Source organism: Mastacembelus armatus, chromosome 5 (genome assembly GCF_900324485.2).
Source record: "Mastacembelus armatus chromosome 5, fMasArm1.2, whole genome shotgun sequence".
Classification (NCBI taxonomy): domain Eukaryota; kingdom Metazoa; phylum Chordata; class Actinopteri; order Synbranchiformes; family Mastacembelidae; genus Mastacembelus; species Mastacembelus armatus.
The window spans coordinates 16614492-16639536 of NC_046637.1; the positions used below are offsets into that span (position 1 = coordinate 16614492).

Genomic DNA, 25045 nt, shown 5'->3' on the forward strand with positions numbered 1-25045 from the left:
ATGATTTGGTTATGATGACCCATCTGCTTCATTTCACCATAGTCCTCAAACTCTATTTTTTGGTTTGGTTTTTCTGCATGCCACAATTGCCATGATCTAATCATAGATGGTGCAGTGTTACTTAGAGCTAAATGCTAACATCAACATGCTTACCTATGGGACTTTTCCACTAGCGCTACTCGGCTCAACTTGACTCAAATCAGCTCGATTTTTTGGTTTTCCATTGGGGGATAGTACATAGTAGCAGGTACTTTTTAAGTACCATCTCGGCTGAGGTTCCATGCGAGTTGATCCGAAACTGAAATGTGACACCAACAGACTGCGGGCCACTGATTGGACACTGATTGGAGTGATGTCACTAGAGGAGTCATGAGCACTATGGCCAACCATAATGGACACAGGAATCAAAAACCTGACGTTTTTATGTTTACCATGCACATCATTTTAGTTTACCATGTTAGCAGACTAACATTTGATACACAGCACTAAGTACAGTAGAGGCTAAGGTGAAAGTCCTTAGTTACACAGGTATTTGGTCATAAAATGAGTTGAAAGAATTCAGGTTAGTGTTTGGAGTGTCTGAGGACTGGCGGACACAGAATTAGGAAGGGACAGGAAAGTAAGTAAGCTGGGGATTCTGCCTTCCTCTCTGTTGCTGGGATACTTTGACCAGTCTCAATTCATTTGGCTGCTACGCAACTGGTTCAAGTCTCAGGCTCATTGTACTGCCAGCATGAAGTCCTTTATTGCAAGCCCAAGTAATATCAACAAGATGTCAAAGCCTGAGGGGGTGTGTGTCTGGTCCCCTCTTTTGTGACTCTAGTCATGAATATGGAGCAGCTTCTGGCTTTGTTCAGTCACTCACAGAGACCTTCAAACATAAGATAGACTGATAGGGTGAGAGTGTACCTTCAGAGCAGGTTAGACCAGTTGCACTGCAAGTCCTGAAACAGCACTTTAGCTGGTTAAGAATAGAGAATTGCAGGTGGAGGTGAATCAGGGCTGGCTACAGGACCTTATGGGTGTGTGTCAAAGTGTACTTCAAATGATATGAAGATCTCACAATGGATTAGATTAGAACTATTGTTTGGGTTTATGGTCAACATGAGGTCATGTTTGTGGTTAATGACATTCACAGCATCATACTTTTTAGTTATACCCCATCTATCCATTATCTATACCCGCTTATTCCTTAACCAGGGTCATGGGGATCTGCTAGAGCCTATCCCAGCTCTCTTTCGGGTGGAGGGCAGGGATACACCCTGGACAGGTCACCAGTCCATCGCAGGGCCACATAGAGACAAACAACCTCACACACTCTCACTCCTATGGGCAATTTAGAGTCACTGATCAACCTAACATGCATGTTTTTGGACTGTGGGAGGAAACCGGAGTACCCTGAGTAAACGCACGCAAGCACAGGGAGAACATGCAAACTTCACCCAGAAAGGGCGGGTTGCGAACCCAGGACCCACCGTGCTGCTTTTAGTTATAACATTTCACCATATTATTTTTTGAAAAGGATCCATCTATGTTGGTAAACATATTTGGTTCGGTACTCTTGTACCTGGAGAATGTTGCTAGTGAGATGATGTCTGGACAGCTTTGCTTTCCTTGCTGCCACCTGACATAATTCCAAATGAGTTGGATGTTGTGCTAGTTGACCTAAACATACAGGCAGTATGCTGGTTAGTTTAGTACATGATTAGCATTCTAATTAGCGTAGCAGGCTAAGTAGGTAGATAGGGGTTGAATGCTTTTTTATTTGTTGAGATGCTGGATTTTGCTTGGTCAATAGAGCAGCATGCTGTTGGTGTTAGATGTCGTGGCAAAAAGTACTAGGAGGCAAATCTCAGGTTATAGGATGGCAAGTTTAATAGGCAAAACAGCAGAGTCACAAGCAGAGCATGTGATCTGCAGAACAGGTCAATACAGATTGACCCCGAACACAGAAAATTATCAACTTTTATATCCGTTAGGCAGCATTAATTTACACATCAGTCACTCACATGTAAATCAGGCCGGCAGGGTGGCATATGTAATATAATTAGCGTGTCTATGACTTTCGTCTGCTTCCTAATGAATACAAAGCCAAAAGTCTTTGTTGAATTCACACAGATCAAGTAGCAGACATACTGTCCCAGAGGTGCGATCAAGACTCTCACTGTGCTGCATACAACAGTTAATCAATAACACAACGGTCTCTACCAAGACAACGTCTCGTCAACTACTCAACCCCGTAGTTAGTTAATGCTTTCTCTTACCATAACGTTACTGGTCTGTCTGTGTCTCTGCTGCTTTGCCGTTGGTCCGTACTTTTATGTGCTGGGTTGGATCAGCGGCTGGGCTCCCTAGATGGAAGCTTCTCAACTCACGGGGAGGAATCGCTATTTAGTGCGCACTTACTTTCCATCCTTCAGAGTCCAGACTGCGCGTCGATCAATGTCTGACTTTTTGTCTGCTTCCTAATGAATACAAAGCTGTGTCAAAAGTTTTCGTTAAATTCACACAGGTCACACAGGGAAGTAGCAGACATGATGTCTGTCAAGGTGTAAATTCCCCTCACATTAGAATTGTGCTGCTTAACTTCATACTGTATAAAGTAAGCTTGTTTTTGTCACTGGAATGCACATAGGCCGAGATGGTGAAAATCAGAAAGTTGTTTCTCATTTGTAAACAGAGGGTGATTTAGGGAAACTGGAACACACTGTGTTGTGGGCCCTGCATACCATAGCACCTGTTATTGAGACTGATTAGACAGGTCAACAGTTTGACTACATTACATAGACCACTTTTATAGAGGTAAAGCACAGTCAACTGTATAAAGTTTACCTGCTTTTAGCAAAAATTGCCTTATTGAATAGAAAGACTGAGGGGGGTTTTTGGGGCCTGGACAAATTTTGACATGTCCTGACATTTGTGCTTTTTTCAGTGTTTTTTAAACATATTAATGTCTAAAGTCTAATAACACTGTAATCAGCACAAAATTGGCTACAATAATATGTGAGCAGCTAGTTTATACAGTATTGTGTTTTTGAGAAAAAAGTGGTTATGCATGGTTAGTGAAAAACTACAATTTTTTACTCACTGAAATAAGACCATAAAACACAAACAGAACATTGGTTCACAAGACTTTGGAGACCTGCATGTTGTAGGCTAAAGTGTTTACTTCAGAATGCTGTGAATGTCATCTTGTTCACACATTTACAGTAAACAATACACTGATTTAAATTTTCTAAGACACTTTTTGTCCAGAAAGGCCATATGCAAGAGGGTGTGTCTGAGGATGAATAGTCATGTGATTTACCTGAGAAGACAAAAGACGCACTGAACGACCAGACAAAGACGCGCATAATGAGCCTTTCAGTCAATGTAGATGCGGCGGATTAGTGCAGCACAATACAAGACAATGAGGAGCCAAACGATCCTCATTTGAGTTAAAATCAGTGTTTTTACTCTGAGGACAAGCTAAACTATTTGTCTCTGTGTGGAATACAAGAAGCGCTTCTTCACGCCCGTGACACTCTATCATCCAAATGCGCCGAAAAAGTGAGTAAATTCTATGATGAAATTTGACGTTTTATCGCATTTCTCGGGGGTGTGCACATATTTACCTGGTTCACCTGAGATTATTTACATGTGAACAGTGGACAGTGTACAAGGCGGGACCGCATTACCTGTAATGAGGTGAGACAGGAAAAAACGGACTTCTCCTTACGTTCATATGGATTAAATCAAAAGTGATGATTTGTTTTTGACTTGAATTGTTTCACTCAAAAGAAAACATTTCAAGCTTTCTAGCCATATAATTCTTATTTTTATGAGGCAAGTATTCGCTGAGATTCTGGTTGTTTTATTTACGCGTCTGTGAAGAGAAATGGCAGAGACAGAAAAGTCAGAGAGCGCACCCTGTCGGATTTCTTTATTTAAAAAAAGCACAATGTTTTGTTGTTATTATGATGGTATACCACTAAAACTAGACCCTTTACAGATTTGAATGATATACTTCTTTTATCTGTACGATCAGAATTGACGGAGTAATTTAAGTTTGTTTCGGCCTTATCAGAAAAAGATGCGTCAAAACGCGCCGGCACGTGCGTCGACCCCAGAGGGTTAACTCATAAACTCCAGTCCTTGAAAGTCACTGTCCTACTTGTTTTCCAACTTCCCTGGCCTACCCCAGTGCTGATCACCTGGATAAGCTGTGTTCAGCCAATCAGGAGCTGCAATGGCAGCGACAGTTGGAAAACAAGCAGGACAGTGGACATCGAGGACTGGAGTTTGACACCTGTGCCTTAGACTGAAGAGGCTACTTGGATTAGTAATGAAAGATTTCAACCTAAGAAGTCCAGTTGCCCCGACTCAGCCTCTAGATCAGGGCTCTCCAACCCTGGTCCTCGAGTGCTACTGTCTTGCAGGTTTTCCAACTATCCCTCACAAACAAGTTAGCTAGAATCACTAAAGTGACTGAAATTTGAATTTGTTCACAGACCAATCTGTCTGGTTGTCAGCCTAAATGTCTTTATTGCCTAAATAAGGCCTCCATATGCTTCAAATGCAGAGCTTGATGTATTATCACTCTTTATCATGATTTTGTCAAACCGTAAGTCCTGTACTGTGTAGTCAACTGAATTGTGAGATGGCTGTATACTTAAGATTTCTCTTACTTTCCTGTTATAAAAATAGCTATGGGCAGGCGGTACCTTCTCCAAGGCAGACACTTCTGCTGACAGTTGTTCACACCAGGTAGCACCACTGACTGTCCCTGAACCAACATCCAGCGCTTGCACAAAGATGGCTCTGAATTGTCTTCATCATTCCAAAGGCATGATGAAATGATGATATAATGGAGCAGGTCCTGGAACAATGTGCATTAAAGTGCTGAGCTCCTACATCTTTGACTGTCCTTTGGTATAGGGAGTGATGAGCGGGAGTGGGTGGCCGTCGTCTGAGAATAAAGTTCCCTGGTGGAGGGTAGAGTGATCTTCTGCAGAGTGGGCTATGGTGGAGCACTCCTGAGTTTTGCAGTGACCCAGGCCATCCCATGTAGGTATCTATGAAGTGTCTCTGATGGTCACAAACAACCTGCAAGATGTTCTTGTAGCAGTGATCATCAGTGCCACTTGGTGCCTTTATGTGGACATAGCAGCTGTCAATTGCTCCAGCTGCTTTCATAAAAGCCTTGTGTCTTGCCAGGTTTGCAAACCCACAGGTTACTGCATCCAGTAACCTGGGGAAAAGGATGACTTTGTGGTGACTCTATGGTCAATCTATGGACTATGCGGTGGACCATGAAATGAGGGATTCCAAACACTCTGGACACCACCCTGTATGATGCCCCACTTGCCAAACAGAAAAGAAAGTCCAGGGTCTCAATCATGACACCCCATCCATGTCTCTGTTCTTGGTTGAGAAGGTCCAGCCAGTGGCGCCCCCAGAAAAGTTTCACAGGGGTGGCCAGAGGGGGGCCAGAGAAAATCTTGGGGTGTCACACCAAATTGGGCCTCTAAGTGGTACCTCAGACTGAGTTCAGCTCGTGGCTGCTGCCCCTGCCTCAGCTACATCGGCATCCCCCTTCTCACTGCTGTTAGGAAACTGCATCTGCAGTTCCTCCGCTGTCGACTGAGTGTGCTTACGGTGCTTACCTTCTTAGAAAAATAGGATGAAATCGGTGCAGCAGACATTCTCTTCATTGTCTGTAAATTGACACACCATCGCGGTCAGCACGCACATTGACTAAAATAGCTTATAGACATTGTCAGCGTCTGCTAACGCTACTCTCTTAACTGTTTAAAAATCATACTAAAAAGACATGATAGCATTAAGGCTGACACTACTTAAAATTAATATTTTAGGGCATTCATTGGTTAGCTTAGTACTGGTTAGCTTTCTGGATTGTCTGGTCTGGCTTTGACTGAATAGCAGGCTGCTAGCTGCCAGTGTTAGCCTGCCGCAGTGTCCTTCTCAGACAGAGAGAAGATTCTGAAAACGGACAACCTGGAGAGGAAATCAGAGTGAAAATGTGTGAGGCAACTAAGTTCATTTATCACAGATTACAGAAAAAGTGTGTGTTCTAATTAATATACCTTATGGATGTCGGACGCAATGCTTCTTCTTCTGCTGACTGCTTCTTCTTCTGTTGAAGCACTAAACGCCTTTTGGGACATTATCACCACCCACAAGTGGAGGTTGGATTTGCTGTTACCAGTCAGTTGAAATTGGTGGGCGGCAGCGCAGGGTTGTATATATATTCTCTTCATGAATCATTTACTTATGATTTATTTATTTATTCATTTAGGATTTGCATTTATGTCTTGATTGAAAATGACTGAATAGGATTTGTTAAAAGAGTGGAGCTTCTCTGGGGGGGGCCAGTGGGGTGGCCAGCAATTTTCCAGGGGTGTTCTGAGTAAACCATGAGTAAAGAGCAGTTAGATATTTAGTCTGGGGAAATCAGACAAAGCGTAAAGCAGGACTACCAATTCAACCTTTTAATGGCAAGCCATTTTTTTAATGCTACATTAGTATGTCGCCTATGCTGTAGCCTTTGTAGTGCAATAAAACTAAAGTTGTATAAATGGAAAAAGTACTGTTAGTTGAATAGGTTAAAGTATGTGAGTAAATGTGCTGACGTTTCACATCTAATTTTAAACCCTTTTATTGCAAAAGTGAAAATACTATTGTCTAAATTAAAACACTATTAATTTTGTAAACTAATGTTAGCTTAAGTTTACATTGTTGGCCAAAAGTAACTTTACATGACCTTGATGAAGACCTGGGTATGGTCCTCTCTCCATCTGCGATACAGCGCTCTCCGAAGCCAGTGGTGAAGCAACTTTTCTTCCAAAATAATATAAATCAAGAAAAACAAAATTATAATTTCTGGCTCCATCAATGCCGCTTAATTTAGCTCTTGTCCAGATGCAGCTGTGAAGGCTGCTATGCGACAGAAGCGGAGCTTTATGAGTCAACGGTCCAGCAGGAACAGTTGGTGATATAGACTATACTAGACCTTCTCATTTTGGGTCAGCTCAACATTTGGCCTATGTAGTCTACGCCTTTATAGACGCGCCCTTCGAAGGATGTGGTCCCCTTTTAACAGCAGATTTTCTGTGTTTCAAACAGGTAGAAACTCTTTGCCTTTAGATTTGGGCAGATGACATGTTGTAGGAACTAGTCAGTTTAACTTGGACTTGGCATAGTGGTTTCATTTGTGCTTAATCAGAAATACTGTGCCAGTGTTACCTTGTGAAAACACAAATGTGCACCAGCAGAAGTATGCACACACACATACATATTTGTTTGTTTTCAGCCATATTAGTACTAGGCAGTAACTCTGCATTCTTTATATGACAGTGATTTCACTAATAGAAAGTAAAAAGAAAAATGAGAAGCAGCAAGTGGCTGCAGCGTAGTTCAGTATCAGACAACCACTCCTCAATGTCTACTCAAAACACTGCATGTGGGAACAAGATGGCTGAGTGGAAATTCATCATGCCCAGCAAGGACTGAAGCTAGGGCTGCTCAATTATGGAAAATTCATAATCGTGATTATTTTGGTCATAAGTGAAATCAAGATTATTTTACACGATTACTCATTGACTTTGGATTTATATTGCATTTATAGAACAAAACAATGAATTCTCCTTAAAACAAATAATATAAAATATATTCAAATGTTTAAATAGTGGTGCAGACACCACTGCGTAGCAAATCTTCCACATAATGTTTTTGATCCATGTCCGCTTCTTCGAATCCAAACTCTTCCCAAACAACGGAATTGCTTCTACCTCTTTTGTTGACCAAAGATTTCTGTGGCTGCTCTCTTTCCACCATCTTCACCTGCACTGATTTTTAAATGCCACCAGATACCACATACGTGACTTGTTTTGCTGACAATATGGGCTGAGAGAGTTCGGGCGAAAGTGCGCATGTATATCATTAAGAACACAGGCCAAAATAACTTGAAAAACAGAATAATTGTTTTTTCTCGATTACATAGTTTTTGTGATCATTGAGACCCGAGATCAAAATCAAAATTTGATTAATAGCACAGCTGTAACTGTAGCCACCCGCCTGTCCATAACTGGACTGAGATCAGCTGCCTGCAGAGCTATTGCTGGAGTGACAGAGCAGACCAGTGTCAAAGGTTGTGTTAAGGTAGTTTGCCTCAAGATAACTGCTGTCCTGTCTGCTAGAGTTTCTGCTGGAGCAGTGGAGTTATTCACTTCAGTGACTTCACTGATTTTTCTTTTTTATACAGCCACACAATACTGTTTTTTGAAGGCTTCAGCCTGTAACATGCTCAGTGCCTCCTACTGGAGGCACTGGAGGCACAAGAATGATTACTTTTTACCGTTTATTTTATGGGTCTCACATATTACTATGATGCATGAGCCCCCCTTTTCACTTTTTTGATTGACCTATGAAGTCAAGACTTTACCTCTGTCTAAAGACCCTATCCCCTCGTCAAATGTCTGTTCCTCCTGTCTGCTGTGGGAATGACTGTTGATCTTAGTTCTGCTGAAGTGCTCAGGATGTTAAGCAGTTAAATACTGTGTACTAAGTTGGTAATGATAGCATGTGGGTAAGCCTCCTCTGTGTCCCCACCCTTCTATTCTGTGGCAGTGTGACATTTCATGGGACAGCTGCAATCCAAAGTGATTGTCCTATACAAAGGAATTAAACACTGGGAATAACTGTATACACCGGTCTCTCACACAAGTGTGCACAACCCCTTACACTTTGTTTAACCCTCTGTGGTCCAGGGTCTACATTTTTGTACACTCTTTACCTGCGACTGTGACTAGTTTATACGACACTGAACTGACATGACCACATATATTTCTTCTCTAAAGTTTGCAAGGAATATTGTTAGGATAAAGAGAGACTTACAGGATCGGTAATGATATATGGCATTCATTGAGTTTGTGAGTAAATATGTGTTTATATATGTTTGTGCTTGTTATTCCTCAATGTACCTCATCTCTGTTACTTTCTTGACTGTTACGGTGTTTCCAGGATCTACTGTGTCAAGTGTGGTACATGAAGGCACCACGGCCACCAAATTGAAGTGGAAAACATGGCATGTGATTTACTTCAAAGAATTATTGCTTCTCTCATTGAGTACATTCAAATGTTATTGCCTGCACCAGTGTAGATTTTTTTGTGATCTATATGGTGCCAGCCACCACCTGCCCACATCGGAATTATGAGCCTGATAAACTCGATATACTTTTATAGCTTCCTGTCTGGCAGATGTGGCTGTTTATTTATGAAAGTCTTGATAATGCCTACCTTGCTCACACTTATGCCCCTTAACATTTAATTCCACCACAGACCTTCCCATTTGTCATGTTGACATGGACCTTTGCAGTGGGACTGAAGTTGTTGCTTCTTTTTTTCTTTTTCTTTGCTTTCGTAAGACAATCTTCCAAAAATTGATGTTCCCAATAACATATAGAAGGCTTTCATTGTAACTATAGTTTGTATTGTGTTTATGTTGTGTTTTCATTTGTGAGATACTAGCTGTTAGAAATACATTTGGTTCACCTTTTGACTTAAACCTAACATGATGGGACCAAGGTGCCTCCCCGGTGAACATAGTCCATGTGTGCTACTATGAACTGGTGCAGGTGATCAGGCCACAGGGGCCACATTGGTTGAGGCACCAAACATTTCCATGGTTGTTGTAAGTTAACAAAAGTCAGTTTTCTCTTAGTGGATTTTCAGTTGACACAGTTAAGAAAGCAATGACGCATAAAACCAGTCTTGTATTGCTTAAAGTGTCTGTGTTTTTGTACTTGCATGAAGTATGTTTAGGACCTACAGTGGGTACGGAAAATATTCAGACCCCTTTAAATTTTTCACTCTTTGTGTCATTGCAGCCATTTGCCATAATCAAAAAAGTTCATTTTATTTCTCATTAATGTACACTCAGCACCCCATCTTGACAGAAAAAACCAGAAATGTAGACATTTTTGCAAATTTATTAAAAAAGAAAAACTGAAATATCACATGGTCATAAGTATTCAGACCCTGTGCTCAGTATTGAGTAGAAGCACCTTTTTGAGCTAGTACAGCCATGAGTCTTCTTGGGAATGATGAAGTTTTTCACAGCTGAATTTGGGGATCCTCTCTCATTTGCTCATCCTTGCAGATCCTCTCCAGTTCTGTCAGGTTGGATGGTGAACATTGATAGTCAGCCATTTTCAGGTCTCTCCACAGATGCTCAATTGGGTTTAGGTCAAGGCTCTGGCTGGGCCAGTCAAGAACGGTCACAGAGTTGTTCTGAAGCCACTCCTTTGTTATTTTAGCTGTGTGCTTAGGGTCATTGTCCTGTTGAAAGGTGAACCTTCGGCTCAGTCTGAGGTCCTGAGCACTCTGGAAGAGGTTTTCTTCCAGCATATCTCTGTACTTGGCCGCATTTATCTTTCTTTCAATTGCAACCAGTCGTCCTGTCCCTGCAGTTGAAAAACACCCCCACAACAAGATGCTCCCACCACCATGTTTCACTGTAGGGATTGTATTGGGCAGGTGATGAGCAGTGGCTGGTTTTCTCCACACATAACGCTTAGAATTAACGCCAAAAAGTTCAATCTTGGTCTCATCAGACCAGAGAATCTTATTTCTCATAGTCTGGGAGTCCTTCATGTGTTTTTTGGCAAACTCTATGCGGGCTTTCATGTGTCTTGCACTGAGGAGAGGCTTCCGTCAGGCCACTCTGCCATAAAGCCCCGACTGGTGGTGGGCTGCAGTGATAGTTGACTTTGTGGAACTTTCTCCCATCTCCCTACTGCATCTCTGGAGCTCAGCCACAGTGATCTTTGGGTTCTTCTTTACCTCTCTCACCAAGGCTCTTCTCCCACGATTGCTCAGTTTGGCTGGACGGCCAGGTCTAGGAAGAGTTCTGGTCGTTCCAAACTTTTTCCATTTGAGGATTATGGAGGGCACTGTGCTCTTAGGAACCTTGAGTGCTGCAGAAATTCTTTTGCAACCTTGGCCAGATCTGTGCCTTTCCACAATTCTGTCTCTGAGCTCCTTGGGCAGTTCCTTCAACCTCATGATTCTCATTTGCTCTGACATGCACTGTGAGCTGTAAGGTCTTATATAGACAGGTGTGTGCCTTTCCTAATCAAGTCCAATCAGTTTAATTAAACACAGCTGGACTCCAATGAAGGAGCAGAACCATCTCAAGGAGGATCAGAAGAAATGGGCAGCATGCGAGTTAAATATGAGTGTCACTGCAAAGGGTCTGAATACTTATGACCATGTGATATTTCAGTTTTTCTTTTTTAATAAATTTGCAAAAATTTCTACATTTTTTTTTTCTGTCAAGATGGGGTGCTGAGTGTACATTAATGAGAAATAAAATGAACTTTTTTGATTTTGGCAAATGGCTGCAATGACACAGAGTGAAAAATTTAAATTTAAAATAGCAGGGGTCTGAATACTTTCCGTACCCACTGTAATACCTGCATGGGTATAATTTTCCACAATTGAAGTGTGTCAGCCACCTCCTGAATATGAGCAAGGAACAGGAGAAAATCACAAAAAACAAGGATTTGGTTGCAAAAGAAAAGAAATAACATTATCAAATTCATAATGCAGCTTTCCAAAATGCTAATTTCAAATTAGATGTCTCTAGTCTTTTCTGTGCCATTTTGAATGGTCTGTGAGCCTAAGATATGAGATAAGTCTTCCTTCAGTTCATTGCACTGTAGCCTTTATGTACAGAGCAACTCGGATTCACGATGAGGAAACAGGAAATACACGCGCACATAGTGCATTGAGTTCCACCCAAAGGTAGTGGTGATCTCTGAGACTCGGATATCCATCCTACCTTGTATCCAGGCTTAGCCTCTGTTACCCCATGGTGATTTCTGTAGGGTCCATAAAGTTTAACAGCCAAGAAGGAATGCGTTCATAGATGGACACTAATTGCTGGAGGGGTTCTCTATAAATAACTCCTATTTAGCCATCCAGCCCTCACTGCCATGACTGAAGAAGAATGTGCCGAGTTTTGACACAGTAAAATAACAACTGCTGTTGTACTGTATTGCTTGCTTATTATAAAATGAAAAGGGTTAGAATCTCAAGATGAAACTTTGTCACATTTTGAAAGGTTGTTCGGCTTATGTGTCTGCAGTCTAGTTTTACTTTCACAGTTGGATAAAGTTTCTATTTATTCATAGAACAACAAACAACTTGAAATGTCATATTTTATTTTGCTGCAGCTGCAGGACAAATAGGTAGTGCTATTGTTGTGGGTTGATTTCTAGAAGTTTAAGTGTTGATTTTATGTTAAGTGATTGACATCCAAGGATTACATGGACATCAACATAACCTGGTTGTTCTGTATGAAATACTGTGTGCTAAGTTGGTAATGATAGTATGAGATTGCTGAAATTGGTTCTCTTTTAGATTCTGACAACACTACTGCAACTCCATATATTACTGTGGAACATGTTGATAACTTGTCAAACCTGCAGTTTGGTACAATGAATCACATGCCATTGTTGATGTTAAAGGTACTACCTGAAGAACGTAGTACATACAGCTTGTTCCCGACCTGAACCATTCTACACCGTCTCTGAAAATGCAGAGGGGCAGTAGTGAACATTTTCAGTTTGTGCAATTGGAGACCATGCCCTGTCACAGCCATTACAACATCTTACTGTATGTTAACAGTTTGTTGATATATAGGCAATGTCTGATAACTGCTGTTAACTGCATTCACTAAAGGGCTCAGAGTCCCACTGTTTTACTGTGTGCCTCTGTCCATTTTGGAGTGTGTTTATTTTTTTAGGGTCCAGAGGAGGACTTCTCATTATGGGTGTGTGCCTGTGCTCATACGCATTTGGATGTTTATGCTCACAATCATGTCACTAATTAGAAACTTGTTTTATTTTTCCTCCCAGTCATTTTGCGAATGAGTGGGTGTTGAATGGCGAATTACTGCTAAGCACTGTAATTAATGGCCTCCTCATTCTCCTCTTCCTTCTCTCTGGTTCTCTCTCTCTCTCCCTATCTCACGTATTATCATTAGTCACATTCCATCAGTGCTCAGGAAGCACTGAGGCTTGTGAGCACTTGTTTGTGGTGATATCCCTCATTGTTCCCACCTCCTCTCTCTCACCCTTGTTTTCTCTTTTCACCATTGTCTTCCTATAACCTCTTTTCTTTGCACTTGTCTGTCTGCAAGCCTTTTCACTTCACATATGCACTGTCCTACCTCCCCTCTCCCTTTCTCCTTCACAATGTAAGACAGTTTAGTTGTAAATGAATTAAATACTCAATGAAGCAGATGATGGCTCACTGAATATGCCTTTCAGGAATGCTGCATGTGTTGTGGAGTCTTTCCATTGCAGCAGACTTTAGAGCCTGGTCTATTTCTGATAGACTGAGGTTGGTACATTGGTTTTTCTTACAGGGCCATTTTTTTCTAACTCCAATCACCACCTTCAACCAGCCATACCATAATAGCCAGATGATAAGGCCAATGCCAGTTTTGCATAACAGCATAACTTATCAAGCAATATTGATATTAATCCCTTAAATCAGGGGTCTCCAACCCTGGTCCTTTAGCACTACTGTCCTGCAGGTTTTCCAACTATCCCTGCCCTTCCAGTTTTTGATTGACTGAACACAACTGATCCAGTTTCTCCTAGTAACAAAATTGTTGTGTATGTTCTGTACATAGCAGGAAATACATTTGAATACATGCTAATACAGATGTACTGTAACTTCAGTAAACTTACAGTGGTTGAAATATCGGTCCAGCCAATTTACTCACTGAATGCATGATTCTGCTAACTCCACACTATACACTATAATACATTTTATAGTAAATATAAAATAATATATAATAATAATAATAATAATAATAATAATAATAATAATATTATTATTATTAATAATAATATATAATATAAATATTACTAGATAGTGTGGCCATATAGTCATTTACTACAAATTCAGGCCAAAAACAGCACTGTGATTAAAAATACATGGGACAGTGTTGGTGAGACATTTATATATTTATAATATTAATTAAAGCAATTAAAGCATTTATAGTATTAATAAAAGCTTAGATGCTGAAACAGCAGTGATATTTGCAAGTTATAGTGACAACAATAGCAATATCAAAGATAAATGTGTTCTAAACCTAGAAATGAAGTTACGGAGATGGCTGCGTTCTTCAATATTTTACCATCAGTTTCAACATTTAATACTTATTTGGGTAGTGTATTTCAGGTGATAACAGCCAACTACAAAATACACCAATAGTCTGCAATTTATTGAGGGAAAGACACAATCCAAAACAATTTGAACTTTGTTTTTTTTCTTTTTTTTTTTTTTGAGACGTGTAAATTGCCAGTGACCAAATTTCGTCTGCCATGTATATTTAGTTTGAATAGCTACTGTATATTCCATCACATGATCTGTTTTATATTTTAGTCTTTCTGTAGAATGGACTGGATCAAAGTGGAGTCCATTACCTAAAGGTAAAGGAACATTTAGATAAAGCCATTACAGGCACACATTTCCGCCTCCTCCCCCTGTCACATCCAACTGATACCTTTTGGCTTGCTGACTTAACCAAAAAAGACCTCCACTTGGAGGCAAAATCTGATCAAAATCTGATTTTTAATGTGAGAGAATTGAATCAGGTTCCCATTCTCTTGTTCTCATGTGTCTCAAACTCTGATTGAAGTTGAGCCTGATTGGATTATTCATTGCAGGAAAAGAGAGACGTAAAGTGAGACGAGTTTACTGTAGTTTTTGGCTATTTGATTTGCAGCTTTCAGCAAATAGTGAATTAAGATGGATGAGGACCTTACTGGTTTGTTACATTTAGAAGACAAACCTGTGCTCAGGTATCACAATGGAGTAATATACATCCAGCTAACAGACAGCATGAGTTTGTGGAAAAATCAGCAGAACCACTGAATTTGTAGAACTAGTGCTTCCGTGAGTTTACTTGCCAGTCATGCCTTTCACTGCTTTGTCCAACTACAAATCGATGTTTTGTAATGATAATCTTCACAGTAATTAATATGTCCCTAGAGCTCTAATGGAGCAAGCTTAAACTAGATGGAGCTCATTTAGTCTGATAGTGCCCGCTATGTAACAAATGATTATGAGCTCATAAATTACCATTCTGTCAAATCTTAATTTGGACACTGACTGATAAATTTCCAGTCAACGTGGAATGCTCACCTGACGTTAGCATTTCTAGTGATAAGGTGTATCAATTCATCAGTCTGGGTCAATGCATTCATCACATCACCAAGAATCTAATGCCATCAATGCAAAGCATAAATATCAATATTAAATGTACCTTTATTTTGACTGATAATCATTTCAGCCAGACAGATTCTCTTCACATTAAACAAGCAGATAATTCAGCAATCGAGTACTCTGACTGGGAATACACACTCAAATTGAGATGTACAATAAGAGGTGCATAAATGCTACTAAAGCATTTGATCTGTTCCATCCATACTGGCTCTGACCCCTATGCAACAACTCTGGTTAGAACAGCTGTGTGTCAGCAGCTTCAGCGAGGTATTCCAGAAAGCAGGTCTAGTGAAACTCAGAGTAGTTTAACCCTGACTTGAAAACTCTTGAGTTTGTTTGAGTTTGAGAGATCATTCAAACTCTGAGTCAGTTACTGCAGTAACGTCATGAAACTAAACTGATCGTCAGGTTTTCTTCAAGAAACTCTGGCAGTGCATAGATAGGCCTATTAGAACAATATTTAAGTTATTCAGATTATTTACTGTCAGGCCTCAAGCTACAGCAGATTATTAGGGCCACAAGGGAAGATTTCATTTTTCATGTTGACAGTAGTTGAAAATAAATTTGGAATTTCGAGATTGAAAGGACCACGCATAATATAACATTTTTTCAAACTCACACATTGACTCTAACAACAATCCACACCAGTTCCCTCTTGCTGCTGCATCTGCGTTGCTTATCTTTCAAAAATGTGTTCGTGTTCAAGACCACATAAACTCTGTGTAACACTTACTGTACCAATTTTCTATCTGAGACAAAAATAGAAATTTAGAAAATTTAACTCAAAATGCTATTTTTCTTTTTTTCTTTTTTTTTAATCTTCAGTTTTTCTATTCATGAAATATCAAATATCTTTTGTTTCGGATGAGAATTTCTGATTCCACTTGTGTGAAGAATGCAGCCCTATGTTTCTCTGTTGCCATGGTGAAGCACCATTACTGATGGCTTTTTATAATCCTCTTGCAGTTTAGAGTTTGTTAAACTTGCTCTTTGGAATAACCCCATATGATCTTGAAGTGAAGCCGCTGGACAACTTTATCAGGCTGACCAACAGCAGAGCGAAGCAAAGTTAAACCATTAAAGCAATCTGTAGATTACAGATGCTATGACGACAACGCCATTTTTAAAATTGTTTACCCAACTATTTGTGGCATTTTTATTATGTGCAACTGAACGCAACACTATGGAAGTTTAAGACTGAAATAAAAAATATGCATCATTTTTAAATAATATTGAATCTCCCCAATTCTCTATCATGGGAGACTTTTCCACTATACATGTGAATTTCAACATCTTTGGACAGCATGGAGAGAGAACTAGTTTTGAGAGATTTGATAATATCAGGTCTGGTCACAGGCAGAAATCAACCTGCTTGACCTCTGTGTCTATGCTTGTAATGGAACTAAGCATACGTATACATGCCTTTGAATTGCAAAACAAACATTTCTAAAGAAATGCTTAATGAGAAGTTTTTTTACTTAACTGACACTGGATTGAAATTATATGGGTTACAATGATAATATGATCTAATAAATAGTTTTTTTGTTGCTGTTCTTTGGCATCTAGCCAGGCCTTTAGGCTTTTTCTCACATAGAGGAGATTTCCACCAACAAAGCAACCTTTCTAATGCTTGTTGTGTGCTGGGAAAGAGGGTGTGTATGTGTGTATGTGTGTGCGTGCGTGCGTGCGTGCGTGTGTGCGCTAGGGAAGGACGGGTCTGTGTAGTGGGGTGAAGAGTGTCTTTTTCAGCCTCTGTTTTTCTTCAAAAGGACAAGGTCACTGGAGATCCACCTAAAGTTGTGAATAATAGTTCTGCTTCTGTGCCAATGATAGAGTTTAGAAGTGAGCAGTGGAGTAGGAGAGGTGGATAGAAAGCAAATGTAGGTAATACATGTAAATGTAAATAATATGTGGAAAAGATTGGAATATCTGTATACAGTGAAAGATACAACTGGGTGACTGTTATCATAAGTTCACTAGGAGACAGTATTTCAAAAAGGACACATGACACCACAGATTTAGGTGCCCAAATAAGGGCGCTCTGCCTCTCTAATTGTTCTCACGCCATCTTCTTTTACCTCACAGCGACTTGTTTTTCTGGTAAGGAATTTAAAGGGTTTTGTACCTTGTATCCTAGCAACGAGGGAGGATTGCATACTGGGACACTGGAACCCCTCTTGGACTAACTAGATCTCTGCTGAGGGCTCTTTTACACATAGAAATGGATGTAGCCAGTCACACATAGGTCTGAGAGGAATCTCAATGGGAGGGAGCTTCCTACTACTTTTAGTGAACTGCAGTCATGCCAGAAATACATGTTGTCAGCCTGTGTTTGTAGCAGAAACGTCCTTCTGGTTTGTCATCTGTGCATATTTGGAATTTGAAAAATAGAATATATTTATGTATCTTTTCTTTCCTTTCTGTCACAGGTTCTGCCCAGAAAGATGTATTTTTAAACCCAAGCTGCTGGGAGGTCAAGAGGTTACATGCCTCTGTAAAACACCACTGGAAACAAATGGTGAGGAGCTGGTGTCCGAGACTGTGCTCAAGGAGTCTTCCTGGGTCTAAACAGTTTGTCAGTTGTACAGTCAAAAAATAAAGTAATTGTTTTCTTTTCAAACAATAGTTTTTGTTTATGCCCTTCCATGGCTCATCTTCAGAAAAACACAGATTTCTAAAAATATTAAACTGCAACCTCCTTCAAAGCTACTCGGAAAAAAAAATTGGATTTGGGATCAGTTTGCTTGGTCTACAATGGCAAGAAGTGAATGCTTTGCATTACCTTGATAGAGGTAATAGTTGTAGGAATGCAACCTATAAAAAAAATTTGATTCCTGCTGTGGTGGATGGAAACCTTCATAACAACCTGTCCTATCTTCTTTTCTTTAGCTCTGTTGCCATGCATCCAGAGATGGTGCGTCATCTTTCCGTGTTGGTGGTCCGGAAACTGTTGTCTCTCCTGCTGCTAGCCATTGGCTGGCCCTTCATCTCATTACCCACTGGCATCGTTCAAGGATCAGACTCCTCCCCCCACAGTCTTTATCCCACCTTTATCCAGAATGATACTTTTTTTGAGCACTTAGCTCTGCATCCTGATCCCAGTGTGGGCCGGGTTTATATTGGGGCTCGAGATCACCTGTTCCAGTTGGATCGATTCCTCCAGCCTGAACTGCAGGCTGACACTGGACCTGTCACAGACAGTCGAGACTGTTTACCTCCTGTTACGGAGAGCAACTGCCCTCAAGCTAGACTCACCAGTAATCACAATAAGCTCCTGCTGGTTGATCCTTATTCAATGGAACTTATTACCTGTGGGAGTGTCAATCAAGGTATCTGTCAGAAGCGCAGTCTGGATTCTGTGGATGTGGTACATTTCTCCACTGAGAGGCCAGTCGATACCCAATACGTAGCAGCTAACCACCCAAATGTTAGTACCGTTGGGCTTGTGGTTCGGTCCCATCCTAATAGGCAGCCAGTACTGTTTGTGGGTCGAGGTTACACCAGCAGCCATCCACCTATCTCCACAAGAAACCTTGCCCAGGAGCCTATCTTTTCTTACGAAGAAACTGCAAAGTTAGCCGTGGCTGGTCGTCTCTCAGAATATGACCATCATTTTGTGGCCTCATTTGCCCACCATCAACATGTATACTTCCTCTTCTACAGGCGGGACCTGAAGTCACAGTCGCGTGAATACCGCACCTATGTCTCACGTGTATGCTTGGATGACCAGGCCTATTACTCTTATGTGGAAGTACCCTTGACATGCCGTTCAAGGGCAGGAAAAATGTACAACCTCCTGCAAGCTGTCCAGCTCGGACTCTCTAAGGATGGTGCAGTGGGACAAGGGACAGAGATTTTTCTTGGTGTTTTCTCCACTCGTTTGGCATCATCAACTCGGCCCAGTGAAGACTCTGCCCTCTGCATGTTTAACCTTATAGATGTAGACCGCAGGATTAACTCCACTAGAGACCTGTGCTACACTCAGATAGGTAAAGAAGCAGGAATGGAAGCAGCCTACATTGAGTATGAAGTGAAGTCTAACTGTGCCCACCTACCAGAGGTGAGTTCATGAGACTGAATTTCAGTCAGTGATGGCCTAAGCAGTGGTTGCTCCCATATATATATGTGTGTGTATGTATGTATATATATGTATGTGTGTGTGTGTGTGTGTGTGTGTGTGTGTGTGTGTGTGTATACAGTATGTGTGTGTGTGTGTGTATGTGTATATATATATATATATATGTGTATATATATGTATGTATATATATATGTATATATGTGTATATATATGTATGTATATATATATGTATATATGTGTATATATGTATATGTATATATATATGTATATATATATATATGTATATATGTATATGTATATGTCTCTGTCTCTCTATCTGTCTCTGTATCTCTGTAGTTCTCTCTGTCTCTGTATATCTGTATATGTCTATCTCTCTGATCTATGCTGTCTATATCTGTCTCTGTCTCTATCCGTCTCTCTGTACTCTCTGTATCTCTGTTCTCTGTCCTGCTGATCTTGTCTGTGTCTATGTCTCTCTCTCTGTCGCTCTGTCTCTGGTCTCTGTCTCTCTCCTCTGTCTCTGTGGCTATCTCTCTCTCTCTTCTCGTGTGTCTCGACGCTTCTCTATATATGTACTATGTGTATATAATATAATATATCATATATATATGTATATATATTTTGATTTTGGCAAATGGCTGCAATGACACAAAGAGTGAAAAATTTTAAGGGGTCTGAATACTTTCCGTACCCACTGTACATATATATATATATATATATCAATTGTGTAAAATCACACCATTGCACTTCACCTTGAAGGGTAAAACTTTATTTCAAGTGCAATGCAGTTTTAATGCTACCAAAAGTAAGCTTTGTTTCAGATTTTCAGTGTTAATAAACCTAATGACTGCAGAAAACCATGCATTATCTATTTCAAACAGCACAGTAGTTTTTAAGGCAACCCCCTGTAAGTATGGGCGGATTTGGGCAGGAGGCACAGAGCCAGACAATTTCTATAGCAGTGGCCAGACTGAGACTACTTTTCACTTATTTTCAAAGCCTCAAATACCTATTATTGTGAAGCAGCCATGGAAAATTGTGTTGTTTTGTCTGTAACTTCCAGCTTTTTAATGGCTAAACACCTGATCCAGTGGGTAGAGCAGGGAGAGTTGGAGAACAAGCAGGGCAGTGTGCCTCAGGGACTCGTAAAGCATAGGCATCTAAAAATTATACAGCAGCAAGTACTGGTAGTCAAATGAATGTACTTTCCACCACTGCAAATGAGGTTTGATGATAGTCTTCAATTTCAACATAAACTTTGTTGTTTTTGGTATAGGAAGCATTTCCTTTGTTACGTTCTCATTTTGCTACCAAAAAAAGAAAAATCCTGTCTTTTCCGTATTACAGTAGGGCTGCAACAACAACTATTTTAATTGATTATGTTTTTGATTAATATATATATTTTAATAATATAATTTTTTATACATACATATATATATATATGGACAGACCGTCAGGGGCACTAGGACGTTTCCCGTTGCCCTGTGGGTCATTAGGCCTGCCATGGACAGTCAACTTGACTACATAGCAGCAGGAAAGGTTGAGACTGTCATAATCCTAGCATCAAGTGCGACTTTCACTCTTGCCATATGTTCATTCGTTGGCGTGTATATAACAACTATCCAACAGCTTGTCCAGCAAGATCTGTCACATAAATGGTGCGACCTAGGATGGAGTCCAATTCCTGGCCTGAATCAACTGGATCTAACACTGTGTGTTAAAACGGATGGATGCGATGCTCATGATATTGTCGGGAGTTTATATTTTATCCACATAACAGTGTAAAAATTGTTTAATTGTGGAAAACGTGACTTTTTCTGACCTTTTTTTGTCTACTTTATCAACACGCCTATGAAATAACCCAGTATACCTGACATTTTCTTCACTGTTTTCATTGTTTTGCTTGCTGGAAAACCTACTATCCAGTTCTTTTTTCATTGATAACTATACTGGATAAAAGGTTTCATCTGGCACGGCCAGTGCCATGTATCTGAAGCTGTCCAGGGCCGTCCTCTTCCAGCAACGTGACCTCTGTATCAGAGAGGATGAAATTTAATTTTTGTAGCAGACTAATGTTGTGAAGGAGGGGCTTGAATTAGATTGACTCACTCACGACATCAACTCTAGAACTCCTGATGGTAGTGTGTTTGTGCTTTCTGTTTTCTTTATCCAAGCATTGCATTTTGGATGGATTCTGTTGGGTAGTTTTAACATTCTCCACTGTTATCACCTTCTCCCATTTTGAGGATGCAGAATGGAGCAAGCAGTGCTGATTCCTCAACCTGTACAACTGCATAAAGCAGATTGGTTGGAGAGGAGATGGTAGTGCAGGTGTTGTAATTTAAGAGGATTGCTGGTACAGCAGCTGTGCATCCATGAGGTGGAGTGGTGGTAATGTTTAATAAGCCCTCACAAGGATGGGTAGCAATGCACCAGGCAGAGATAAGGCCCTGAAGTACAAAAGAAGAACCTAAGAGATATAGAAGTGAAGCAGAAAAAGACCAAAAAAGGGGAAAAAGGAGATAGATATAAATTTACGGTATGAAATAAAGGTAAACAAAAAGGAAACCCAAGCGAACCATATGGCTAGAGGGGAAGAATGATGAAGGATCTGGAGCTGAAACTACTTACACTGATTAAAATGTTAGGTGTTTGGATTGCTGTGCGCAAACAAATCGGCCTCCATCCCTGTTCACTCTTTGCCAGGATAGTCCATCTGCGCCAGGGATGGGCTGGACCAAACTGTGGGGAACATGCTTTGTTATTGATCATCGGGATTCAGGACTCCTACCGAGCATTAGTGGTTGAAATATAACTTCAGGGATGCTTTCTTGTTATCTTACGCCTTTGTTATTACTGCTCCAAGTATTATGGTTAAATGTCCAGATGATTTGCAGTCTGCACAGTGTTTTGTCATTACAGTGTAATCACAGGTTCCCATTGGCCAGGGCAGTCACTAACACACACACATTCCTTGAATGAATGTCATCACTTCATAACTATTTCAGTGCTCATTATGTAGTTTAGGGTCACTCTCAGCATGCAGTCATGTCTGCTAGTGTTCTTCTAATAAATGGTAAACTGAGTATACTGGTGGCTGTTTGGACACCCTTGAGATATGTTTTTATAGCTAAATTTAAATTTGCATAGTTTTGTGCAGTGTTGAAATCAGAAAAATACTTAGGCTGTACTGCATTTGGGAATGGATGAAATGAGTTCTTCAATGTTGGTACATGAGCACCCTCTGGCTCTAATGTTCACACTGGAGTCTAGACCCCTAGTATGACTGTAGCTGCTTTTCTGAGCGAAACCCTATCTTGTGTGATGTGAAACACTATCATACCAGTGTTATTACACTATTCCACAGAGTTACAGATGGTAGTAACAGACAAGAAATGCCACAGTACATCAACAGCCAGTAAATATCAGTATAAGCAAGGTAGGATTTAGAATAAAAATTCGCTTTGAAAATGTTTTACAAATAGGATTACTTCTGTTTTTAATGTCAGTTTTTCGATCTACATTAAATACATAGAAAATTGAAAAAACAAGACCAAAATTGGACAGATAAGCCTTCCATAGATTATATTTGATATGTTTGTTCGATTTCAGGGATACACACAGTTGTTTTTAGTTAGTAACACTGGAAAAAAAACTCACAGGGTCCCTTTAAGAGCAGGTCAAATAAGGGATTCATTCATAACAACACGGCACTCAACTACATACAATCCATCATAGACAAGTAGCATTCAACAGGCAGAGCTCTCTGGTTCATTGCCTCTGCTTCCTACTGTTAAGATTGCCAGTGATGACCCTGTTTTCAAACATTCCAGTGGAAAAAGAAATGATCTGGAACAAAAAACAACAACCCAGAGCAAAGACTCCCTACTGAAACACTATGAAGCAAAATAAGCTGTCTATGAGCTTTAAGGACAGAGTCTCCTAGATTTCAGGGATACTGTGTTCCCAAAACCCAGTCCTTCCGCAATAAATCCTGCTGGGAATTTACTAACCACAATATTTGTTTGGTGACTGCCAATTTTCTGAGAAATGAATGACAAATCACTTGAAGGATTTCTCTTACAACTGTGTGTGTGTATGTATTTGTCTTCCTTGTTTGTTTTCATCTAATTGTCACCTTACTTGAACAGGATGTAGCAAATCACCATGCACCAATTTTTTTCCTCCTCTTATATGCCTACTATTAGAACACCCTGGATGCCTACCCTTGCGGCTCTGACCACACCCCCAGCCCGATGGCCAGCCGGGTCGCTGTAGAAGCAGAGACTATATTGGACAGCCCATCGGCCCGTCTCACTGCTGTGTCTGTCAGCGTTAGAGCAGGACATACCATTGTATTTCTGGGAGACTCCAGAGGGGACCTCCACAAGGTAACATGGTGTCAAAAATTTTAAGGCATGCATCAATTTGCATTCTGTTGCTTCTGCTCAGGAAGCACACAAACACAAAAAAGGTACACTTTGTATGTGCTGTTAACCTGTTAAGGGCCCCATGGACTGAGAGGAGCTATTGTTGTTGTTAGTTCCACTTATATAGAGAAATGAATCTATAGAAGGGGAATATTTTTACAAAAAGAACATTTCAAAGAGAACAATGCACACTAAGTTAAGTCCCATTTATTTAACTCTTCAGACAGTTTGGAGGCTGCTTCTAGGGAAGTGTCATGTTTTTAGTGCCTGGAGAGGATGAAGGAGATGAGGAATGTTCTGTTGTGCGTAAACAATCCGATAAAATCAAAGAGAATAACAATTTCCATTTGTGATTGTCAGCCATTTGTAACATGTCAGCTCAGAGTGTGTGTGGAACGGGAAGGATAAAGGGTATTTAGGACACATGGGTTTGAGCTTTTTAATCACAAAAGTAGTGTTTATCTTGATTATTAATAACATTGAACACTAGACTGAAAGCCTGTATCAGACTGTCACTGGGGCAGGGAGGTTATAAGGAGCCCCTTTGATAACAGGAGTTTACAGATGGTGAACTCGCCTTCACACAGTTGTCTCTTTGTGACATTTTTTTTTTCTCAGTGGTGGTTTGTGGTTGAGGCCCCCTGTACAAGCAGAAATAGCACAATGACAGTCATTAACGTATTTTTACAGTTACATCACATAGATCCAGTTAAACCCATAGCAGTACATCACTGTGTCCAGCTAACGGTGCTCCATACTTCCGCTGTGCAGTGTCATCGCTGACTGGCAGACACATGCACTTCCCAACAGAGGTTCTTATTCAGAGGTCTGTAGCATTGGCGGTCATAACAACAGACAGTGTCAGTGACATTAATGGGCACATTGTCAGTCTATGTCCTCCTGTCTGCTAGCACCAGTGATGAACATTAAGGGTCAAACATGTACTAGCATTCATAAGTGTTTATCCTGTCCGAGTATGCCAGCTTGTTTTTTGTGTGCAGACAAACAAGTGACCACACGAATAATCCCAGGTATTCAAACAGGGTCTTGCTTCACTCCATAACCAATTAGGCCTAGCAGTGGACATGTTTATTATTGTAATGACACTAACAAGGGCCTTGCAATATTAAGAAAGTAGTTGTCTTAAACCAAGCTTTTTCTAAACCAAGCTAAATAGCTTTTGTGCATCAAGCAGGTACGTTTTGTTTTATTATTGTAACTATGACACCAAATG

General features: G+C 40.4%; 1 protein-coding gene across 2 annotated transcripts in view; it reads left to right on the forward strand.

Moving 5' to 3' along the window:
- Positions 1-25045, forward strand: part of plxnb1b (plexin b1b) — a 112255-nt gene that overhangs the window by 60152 nt on the left and 27058 nt on the right. The window contains exons 3-5 of one of the 2 annotated variants that reach the window (XM_026306651.1): positions 17733-17821; positions 18193-19363; positions 23590-23772. In XM_026306651.1, the coding sequence (XP_026162436.1) occupies positions 18203-19363; positions 23590-23772 (1344 nt within the window). In that variant the 5' untranslated portion in view covers positions 17733-17821; positions 18193-18202. Of the gene's footprint in view, positions 1-17732; positions 17822-17964; positions 18096-18192; positions 19364-23589; positions 23773-25045 lie in introns of those variants that run through there. The other variant, XM_026306652.1, reaches the window with a different exon arrangement.